At 35.9% G+C, this 10,972-nt stretch overlaps 1 protein-coding gene across 1 annotated transcript; it reads left to right on the plus strand.

Annotated features, from left to right (window-relative positions):
* On the plus strand, positions 1-1,770 carry LOC125840743 (putative pentatricopeptide repeat-containing protein At1g12700, mitochondrial). The gene has a single exon (XM_049519718.1). It carries the CDS (start codon positions 1-3, stop codon positions 1,768-1,770), a length of 1,770 nt encoding a protein of 589 aa, XP_049375675.1.
* The last annotated feature ends 9,202 nt before the right edge of the window (positions 1,771-10,972 follow it).

Below are 10,972 nucleotides of genomic sequence, written 5' to 3' on the forward strand. Positions count from 1 at the left end.
ATGAAGAGAATTGGTATGAGTTACTTGTGCAATGGTATTCCGTTTCTCTCTTACTTTACTACTTCCCTTTCTGTTAGACCTTATTCTTCATCCCATGTAATTGGGTTACCCATCAATTTTGAGAATGTCAAGTGTTTAGATGAAGCTGTAATTCTCTTTACGCAAATGGTTACAATGAAGCCTCTTCCTTCTCTTGTCGATTTTTCTAAATTATTTAAGACTATGATAATTATGAAGCATTATTCTGCTGTTGTTTCTCTTTTTCGAGAAATGCGCAAATTGGGTATCCCAATTAACGAATTCATTTTGAGTAATGTGATTAATAGCTATTGCCTGATGAATCGTGTTGAATGTGCATTTTCTATATTACCCATTTACCTCAAGAATGGTATTCCATTTAATGTTGTCGCCTTTAACACACTAATAATTAGGGGATTCTTTGCTGAAAATAAGGTCAAAAATGCCGTTGAATTGTTCAAAAAATTGGTGCGAGAAAAGATTTGTGAACCTGATGAAGTCATGTATGCAACCGTCATGAATGGGCTTAGCAAAGGGGGTCATACGGAGAAGACTTTAAGTTTGCTCCGGTTAATGGAACAGGAAGACACTTTTCCTAAGCCTGACATATTCATCTACACCATTGTTATAGATGCGCTTTGCAAAGATGGAAACTTTGATGTTGCTATCACTCTTTTGAACGAGATGAAGCAGAGAGGAATTCCTCCTAACGTAGTCACGTATAATTCATTGATTGATGGTATGTGTAAGCTTGGACAGTGGGAAAAGGTTAGGAATTTTGTCTCTGAGATGGCCGTGAACCTTAATATTTGTCCAGATGTGTGCACCTTCAACATAATGATAGATGGACTTTGTAAAGAAGGGAAAGTTGCAGATGCTGAGGAATTAATGAAACACATGGTCAGAAAAGGTGTAGAGCCTGATATAATCACCTACAATACGATAATGGATGGATATTGTTTGTGTGGTCAACTGGATGAAGCAAAGAGAACTTTTGATATCATGATAGATAAGTGCATTGAGCATGACATTATTAGCTATAACATACTAATAAATGGATACCGTAAGAAAAACAAATTGGCCGAGGCCATGCAATTGTTTTGTGAAATTTCCCAAAAGGGATTAAAGTCTAATATAGTTACCTACACTACTATCTTGCAAGGTTTGTTTGCAGTTGGAAGAATTGGCGATGTGGAAAAAATTTATGCCGAGATGCTATCTACGGGCCCCGAGCTTGATATACACACTCATAGCGTTTTGCTCAAAGGTTATTTTATGTATGGGCTTGTTGAAGAAGCTATGTCGCTCTTTAAAAAGTTGGAAAGAAAGAGAGAAGTTACTAGTATTGCATTTTACAGTGTTGTCACTAATGGATTGTGCAAAAATGGTAAACTTGAGGAAGCTCATGCTATTTTTGAGAAGCTTTCTTTCATTGGATTGCTTCCGAATGTTAGAACATACACGGTAATGATAAATGGATTTTGTCTTAAAGGGTTGTTTCATGAAGCTAAAGATATTCTCAGAAAAATGGAAGACAGGGGTTGCTTTCCAAACAATGTCACTTACAATGTTATTGTGCAAGGATTTCTCAGGTACAACAAAATTAGTGAAATGACATCTTTCATGAAGGAAATGGTTGGAAGGGGCTTCTCATTTGATGCAACTACAACCGAGTTATTGGTAAAGATTATAAGGAAGAATCCTTCTGTCCTTCATATGATACCAGAGCTTCACTCGGGAAAAAAACAGTGAATATTTCTTTCGCTTGGTTTGGTTTATTCGCGTTTACTCTGCCACTATTATAAATTTCCTTTTCACCCTTGCAAAAGAGACGACATCCAATGCAGTTGAAGTAGCTGAAACAATGGCAGCCAGAGTGTTGCTTGAGCTTTCCAGGCACTTATTGCGGAGGTACATCACTTTTGATATTTTGATTGTTTTTCCACTCTTCTATGTTTTGGAAATCAGATAAATAATGTGAGTTCCTTTAGGGCTACTCTTTTGAAGTGTAGGGATATCGTTGTGAGTGTTATTTAGTTATCTTCAGGTACTATCATTTTGGTAATCAATAACAATTGCCGTAGCTTAAAATGTTATGCAAACAGTCTTTTTGACAAGTTCAATCTATCTTTCTGTCAATGAACCATATAGTATGAATATATTCAATTATGGATGGTCAACACAATATTTGAATTATTTTAGGATATAATTTTTTGGAGCTTTATGTATGAACCAAAAGAACTGGATGATCTTTCGGGAATTGAATTTTTAGAACAATAAAATTTCCTAACTTTTCCTTTTTTGGTAAATAAAGAAGAATTTTATTACCAAAGTAATGGTATGTACAATTTTATTGCCATTTTCAACCAACTAAGGAGATGGAGGGAAGGGATTTCTTTTGAAGATGTAGAAATTTTTATGCAATTCTCTACTGTAGTTGTTTCAATAACTTTTTAATGTATTCCTTACATGTTATTTCAAGGATATGCGGAAAAGGGGTTTTGTGTCCAATCTTATACTTCAACATTGTGTTATATTGGCGGTAATTTTTACTTTAATTAGTGAGATGGGCACAGCAGAATATTGAATAATCACATAGGAAATCTTGCACTATGCTTGTAGTCACTGTAAGGTATGCAATGATCTTCATAAAAAGAAAAAAAAAAACTAGTGATATTGGGATGTATTTTCGTTTCTTATACTAATAATAATTATTATTTTACTAAGTAAGTTAAAGAAGACTAGTTTACAGTTTTGTTTCTAAACGAATTCTGATTTTTCAGTATGAATTCTGCATAGGACTTGTCATGTAAGTTATCTTATGAACTGCTGTGTCCTTTCAGATACTAAGTTCGTATCTAAGCTTTTATACTTATTCTCTTTTGTGCCTTGTTTAAGATTGAAATAACTATCTTGCTCTTGAACTCAGGATTTCATTACTATTTTCTTATTGTTTGTGTTCCACTGGAAGATGAATCGTTCTTCCATTACAAAGCCTTACCTTTTTTATTATTTTTCAAACGAAGTGCCTTAAATTGTCGCCAAATGACATAAAAACTACCATTATTTGCTAGTAAAGGCGCTATTAAGGTTAGTAGCTATTATGAGTTATGACTAATGTGGGTATAGATAGAGCTACAAGTTTAAACTTGTTCTTTGGCTACTTATCATTTGTCTAATGTTTTTCATCCCAGGGAAATAATAGACCATTGCAATTCTCATTTTTTGTTGGAGTCTTTTCACTCTTTGGAGTTAATTGGGAATTTGAAGACGTAAAATTGGAGGCTATATCTCTCAATGATCAGGTCTGTCTGTGACTCACTGTGGTGGAAAATTCAGAAAGACGGCAAGTTTATTGTCGAAGTATGTTATAATTATTTTTTCGGGAATATGGGAGGCATTCACAAGGACTGGCCATGGAGAACAGTTTGGAAGACAATTGCATCCCTGAGGGCGACATGTTTCACTTGGATCGCTACTCCTGAAGCTTGTTCTGTGCAGCAGATGCTTTTTGTGTGCAAGTGCCAATGAATCAGTAAATCATCCACCGCTTCACTGCACCATCAGTAAACAGTTCTGGACAATGTTTCATGTTATTTTTGGTGTCCAATGGATCATGCCAGGATGCATTAAACGTACACTAAGCAGCTTCACTACACAATTGCTGTTCTGGTCTATTTTAATGGGGAGGAATGTTTAGACGTTTCAACGACAAGAGAAGCAAGAATAAAAAGGTATGGCGAGACTGGATCACCGTTGGGATATGGAGCCAAAAATTATACTTTGAAATAACCCATGACTCGTCTAAGGGCTTCAAAATGCTTTCTTTTGTGTATAGGAATTCAAGAAATAGTTTTTCACTGATGAGAGTTGAGCTCTTGATTACACTTTGGAACTGTTTTATTTGGTTTCTCTACTTCCTCCCAAACATTTGAAAGTAGCACGATAATCTTAGCAATGTAATGTCTATCAAGATTACACATGTTTAGTCTCTCAATATCAAATGGTATAGTTTCCAGTAATGGTATGTTCATGTGATGCCATTTCAATACTAGAGGAGCATGACAGATAGAACAAAGGGGTATTTGAGAACTCGATGCACTAAGCTCTCACTATGCTTGGGATCAAGGAAAGGGCCAGAAAATAAAAGGGTTTAACGTGGACAACCCTACCTTGCATTTCGAGATCATTCCGTGGCTTCAACCCATCACCTCCCAGTCATGTCGCAGCAACGAGGCTCCCCTTAACAATGCAGATATGTTACAAAAAAGAAATTGTGGAAGGTTGTTACAAACATGTTGCAGTGTTCAAAAGACTAAAGAACAACTACTACCTAGGAACATCGACCGGATCATTTCTCACTATGTTGGAAAAAATTTTTGAGACGAAAAGGCAGTTAAGAATATGTCAATATCTTATTTTGATGAAGTAGGATATCATAAAAAGCATCAAGAAGATGCAAAGAGATAGTTTGTCAGCTCATTTACAAAACTAGAGAACTGACAAAGTTCAAATAGATGTCGGAATGATTTACAGGGGAAAGTTTAGCCCAACAAAAAATGTTAACCAAAAATCTAGCCTTCTAGGAGCAGTTTGAAGTTGATAACCCATGCAAACATCTCTGGTTTCTTTTCGTCCAAATGCACCCGAAAACGCTTGCAGGGGCTATCTTCCAGATTTTCCTGATGGTTTTGTGAACTTCTTTTGAGTTCCAACTCACATAGGCATATCAGATAGCGAACGAGATAGTCCACTTCAAATAAAAAAACACTGAGGAGCATATTCCAGATATACATAGCCACTGGAAGAATATGTCAATTATCATTCAATAACCTCCTTGTATATAGGCATTTAACGGCTTAACTCATCCCTATGCCCACTTACAACAGCGCAGACAATATCTCCAATGGATACCAGACCTATCATATCAACCTGATCAACAAGAGGAAGGTGCATAGATAAGTTTTGACATATTGTGTTAGAAAAGTAGGAAGACAGAATTGAGAGAGAGTTTTGAAATGTGAAAAATCGTTGTTCCTAAAGAAATATCACATGTATACCGTTTATGGGAACATAGATAAGTTTCTTCGTGAGCCAAAATGTATACTGCAAATTGACAATTCACTTGCAAGGGAGATACAATTAATAGAGGTTGAAGATGGCTATTCAGAAAAGTGTCTTATTTCAGGAATAGTTATCTCAGTTAGCATTTTCTAAACATACAATGAAGTTTTAAATGAAACTAAAATATGATATGGTAAAATAAATCCAAAATGAAAATAGCCTTTTATTTGAATGTCTGGTCCAGCCAGCACGCCCTGCACCCCAAGTACAAGTACAAGTCATTACACATACACCTGTTTATTAATTATGTCACTTGCTTATTCAATGATACTTGACGGACTTCCATATCTAAACCTTCAAAAAGAAACTTTTCTCAAACAATACGGGACTTCCGCTTCTCAACAAACCAGTAAAAACTAATATTCTCAGCATGTTGCAAAGTATTTAAGCAATTCTACTTGTGTTGGATGCAAATACAGTAAATAAAGGGCTTGAAGTTTGAGATATGAAGCAGAAAGATACCACCTTTCATAAGTTGTCACTAACAAAACTTTAGTTTTTGGTGTGACCGTGATAAGCTTGTTTTGCAAATCCAGATGTACAAATTTGATATAATGTTATAAAATGTCACGTAGATTTAGCTACTAGAATGAAATTTGACAGGAAACGTATTTCAATCCTGCTCATTTCTTTTATGAGAAGAGGCTATTAAGTTTACCTCCTCTGTCATGACGTTCCCAACTGCCTTGGATGCTCTTCCCCGTACTATGATTTTCCTGAGATGAGTTCAAGAGAGTTAATGTTAGAGAGGAGGAGAAAAGAGGGGCGGAGAAGAACGAGAAGAAAGTACAGAAGTCATTGTTAGTAAATTGCATATAAAAGAAAACCACTATTTGTTCATTTGATCGGTAACACTAGTAAGTCATCCTGCAAACACTTGTCAGTAGAAAATGGAGATTCAAAACCTTTCAGCCTGGCAATTGTCTGTGTATTCATTTCCGAGAGCACAAATACAGGGTCGTATAAAGAGACTACTAAAACTGAGGGAATCATGACATAGACACTGAATACCAATAATGTTCCAGGTTTAATTTTTATGTCAAGACTCCAAGTAGCTTTATTTAATAATGAGTCACTCACACAGCCAAGTCTAAGCAAGACAATGCAACAAGAAAATATTAGAATGAAAATTCATACACTTTAAGTGTACTTCATTACAATCATGAATCAGAAACAAAAAAATCACAGATATTCAAATTATTGTAGAGATGATGAGGTTAATATTATTTTTTATTTTTTGAAAAAACATGATCACACTGAAAAACTAAAGAGGGAAGTAATTTGATATATGTTACTCCTATCTTATAATGTCCACAAGATTCAATATTTCATAGAAATAAGATTTCTGAGGGTGATTTTCATTCTATTTGATGCTATATCTGGGGTCCACATTAACTCAAACAAAAGTTTCCTATATCCCGTTAATGAGGTCCCTCACATTCACAACTTGGCTAACATTCTGGGAGGAAGAACAGGTGTGCTGCCAACCATTTACCTTGGCATGCCCCTCGGTGCCAAAAGCAATTCCAACGAGTCAATACTTATCCTTGGGAGGTAGACTAACCTTGCGTTGGATGCATTACCAACTTATATGATGTCCATTTTTCGTGTTCCAACAAACGTGATGGATAGAATAGATGCTCTTAGAAGGAACTTACTCTGGCAAGGCAACTTGATACCAGGAAGACACATTTGGTCAAATGGAAGTCCATGATCATCAGAAAGAAGTATGGCGGTAACTGGTAAGGGAATCAAGAACCTGATAACTAAGAACCATAGTCTTTTGAAGAAATGGTTATGGAGGTTTGCCTCAAATGAACAATCTCTCTGGAAGAAGGTAATTACTCAAAAGTATGAAATGAATGGAGAATGGACAACCATATCAGTCACTACACCCACTGGAGTCAGTTTATGGAGGTAAATCAGAAATTTGGGGGCAAAAATCTTTCATTAGTGCAGTCATCAAGTGGGTAACAGATTGAAAACATCTTTCTGTTCAGACAGCTAGTTAGGTCAACATCCACTAAAGCAACTCTTCCCGATTATCTTCAGCCTGAATCAATAAGAAGATGCCACTATAGGAGAAGTCTGGGATGCTCATGGCTGGAATCCAAGCTTCAGAAGACACCTTAATGATTGGGAGATTGATAACTTGGCAGAATTCTATAGCACTCTCAATCTATTCAAAGGCTCCGCCTCTCAGGAAGACAATCTTATATGGCAAGTGGATAAACAAGGGAGATTTTCAGTCAAGTCAGCTTACAAGGAATTCAATCATTCTAACAACCAGATTAGTTGTTGGTCATGGAAAGTTGGAAACTAATCTGGAATGTCAAAATTCCTCACAAAGTGGCTTGTTTCACTTGGCTCATGGCCAGGAAAGTGGTCCTATCTCATGAAGGACTTAAGAACAGGGGCTTCCACCTATGCTCTAAATGTTATATGTGTGTCAGTGAGGTGTGGAGAAGAATCAGAGACAACCAACCATCTTTTTTTACACTGCAAGTTAACTGGACAACTTTGGAGGATTTTCCTTAATTTAAAAGGGATCATGTGGGTGATGCCAAGAGATACACTTGAAGTGTTGGAGTGCTGGAACAAATGTAGTACTCAGTCAAAACGGAAGGAAAGATGGAAGATTATCCCTGCTTGCATTTGGTGGACTGTTTGGAAAGAGAGAAATCAAATGTGTTTTGAAGAAATCATAGCTCTATCCAGAAACTGAAGATGAAGTGCCATGCCCTTTTCTATTTTGGGTGTAAACATGAAAATATGGAGGACATAGAATCTTTTATTGATGTTTTAGTAGATCTTGCTATATTCCCTTGTAAGTATGGACAACTGTAGTTACTAGTTTTTGTGCAGCAAATAGTTATACAAAAAATGTTACCTTCTCAAAAAATTAGAAGGCTACACATGCAGACATGATCAGGAACAATTTCAAAATTCAAAAACTAGTACAGAAAAGCAAGAGGCCGCATTGCCAACTCTAAAAGCCAGTCAAGAAGAAACTAATATCTTTTAGAAGTGATTGATACCTCATTCTCTAATTATTCCAGCAAATGAAATAAGAACCATTCAGTCAATACAGATATTGGATTTACCAGGGAACCAAAAGAAAACTAACCCTCATACACGTAGGAGTAGATTGCTTGTTCTTGCATCTTTTAAGTTCTTAGATTGCTGAATTTTCCTTCTTTATTTTTTTTCCTTTATAGAAATCATGAGAAAACAAAAAATCAAAAGGGTGCCCTAAATATCAGTCATCGGAAGAATCTTCCGTAGAGGTAGTTCTGTCCTGAAACCCATGGATCTCACTCTGTTCTCATAATTTTGTTTCAACAATCAAATAGTACAATAACAACTATTACATGTCCATCCCAAACCAGTTAGGACCCATTTCATTCTTCAAGATTCAATCCTAGCTATCATCCTGGGGTAAATAGAGAAACCAAATAAAACAGTTCCAGAGTGTAATCAAGGAAGAAAGATCTCACTCTCATCAGTGAAAAACCATTTCTTGAATTTCTATACACATAAAAAAGCATTTTGAAACCCTTTGATACTACCATAAGTTATGGGACGTTTCAGAGTATAATTTTTGGCTCCATATCCCAAAGAAGCCATTACACTGAACAAGAATTCTCAGATTACATAATTGTCAAAAAAGAATTCCCAGCTTACTCTGTCAAAGTATTGTAATGGATAAAAGTATTCTATCACTGCTGTTAAGAGTATCTATCATTATTAATGGTACTCCGGAAAAAAATATTCCCTGCTCAGACGGGTCTAAGGCAAAGTGATCCAGTCTCGCCATACCTTTTTTTCTAGCTTCTCTTGTCATTGAAATATCTACAATTCCTCTCCATCCAAATAGACCAGAAAATGAAGGAAGGAATAGCAATTGCATAGTGTTCATTGTCCCTTTGTGAAGCTGCTCATTCCAGCTGCTTAGTGCAAGTTTAATGCATCCTGACATGACCTGTTGAACACCAAAAATAGCACGAAACATTGTCCAGATCTGTCTAGTGAAGGTGCAGTGAAGCAGAAGATTATTTACTAATCGGAAAAGGGTCAAAATTGCCCCTGAACTATGCGAAATAGACCACTTATACCCTCCATTACATTTTGGGATCAAAAATACCCCCGCAGTTATCCCAGGAGACCACAAATACCCTCAAGAGTTAACACCCCAATTTTTTAGTGACGTGGCAAGCCACATGGGACTAATCCCTCCAGCTAAGCATTGCCAACTAAGATTCACTACAAAAGACTTGACTTTTAGTGGCGACAAAGTCGCCACAAAATCCCAAAATATTGCCACTAAAGGTTATGAGTGATTTTTAGTGGCGACTAAGGCTCCAACAACCATTCGCTAGTAAAACCTATTTTTTCAACAAAAAAATATGATAATTAATTTTCAATTGCGACCTAATTTTCTAAAATAAATAACTTGCAATATCCATATTAAAAACATCCAATATTATTACGAAAAATAATCAAAATTACTTCTCGATTCAAATCTCCTAATATATATATATATATAATGCATCATTGTACATTTTATACATTTACATATGACATAAAAATAAAACATATAGTGTCTTCAAACTCCTACTTAATCGATAGCATATTTGGTTTTTTAAAAACAATGAAGAAAAAAACACAAAATTAGAATTTAATGTTAAAAACTTTTAGTGACGATTTTCTGGGCTTTTGTGGCGACTGTTGTTGCCGCTAAAGGTCTAGTTCTTTTGTAGTGAATCCTAGTTGGCAACGCTTAGGTGGAAGGATTAGTCCCACGTGGCTTACCACGTCAACAAAAATTTGGGGTGTTAACTCTTGAGGATATTTGTGGTCTCTTAGGATAACAGCAGGGGCATTTTTGATCCCAAAATGTAACGAAGGGTATAAATGGTCTATTTCATATAGTTCGGGGGCAATTTTGACCCTTTTCCATTTAGTAATTCATGAGCACTGTCACACAAAACATCTGCTGGCTGCTGCACAGAACAAGCTTCGGGAGTAGCGATCCAAATGAAACAGGTGGCTTCCAGGGGTGCAATTGTCTTCCAAATTGTTCTCCATGGCCAGTCCTTTTGAATGTTTCCCATATTCCCCAAAAGATTTCTATAACATACTTTGACAATAAACTTGCCATCTTTCTGAAACTTCCACCACAGTGAGTAAGCAAAAGCAACCTGATCATTGAGAGAGATAGCCTCCAATTTCAGCAGCAATTCATTTACATTTTCAAATTCCCAGTTAAATAGGTCCTTCACAGGACCAATGAACTTTCCTTTGCAATATTACTATTGTATGAAGATGTCAATTCCCAATAAGCAACCCGCACTCTTGGATCATATATAAACTTCCAAAAGTATGGTCTTAAATAATTTGAAAATGATGTTGACCATTCATCTATGGTATATCCTATCAGATTTTAACAAGTTTTATTTCAATTTCAGGACAGAAGGATGGAGTTGATCTTGTCAGCTCTGGTGTTCCATTTATGGATGATGTAGCAATTTTTAAGTTAAAGACAGTTGTCATCGATTAAAAAAAATAGATAGAAAATGATAATACTTGAAGACAACAATAAAAAGAATAACTGAAGATAACTAAATAGCACTTAAAGTGATATTAACAGACTTATAATGTGTACACACAAGGAAACTCACCACTACTTTTTTTTGGGAAAATCAAATTAAGAGTGCAATAACATCTGATTTCTAAGAAAACAAAGACTGAAAAAAAAACTCAAAATATTTAATTACCTCCTCAATAGGCCTGCCTAAAAATTTCAAGCAGCATCCTAAGTGCGATCAGC

The sequence above is a fragment of the Solanum verrucosum genome, unplaced genomic scaffold (assembly GCF_900185275.1).
Source record: "Solanum verrucosum unplaced genomic scaffold, falcon-dt-bn FXZP01000187.1, whole genome shotgun sequence".
NCBI classification, from domain to species: domain Eukaryota; kingdom Viridiplantae; phylum Streptophyta; class Magnoliopsida; order Solanales; family Solanaceae; genus Solanum; species Solanum verrucosum.

Excerpts from the sequence above, each read along its gene's own strand:
- LOC125840743 (XM_049519718.1), top strand. The coding sequence starts at position 1 with ATGAAGAGAATTGGTATGAGTTACTTGTGCAATGGTATTCCGTTTCTC.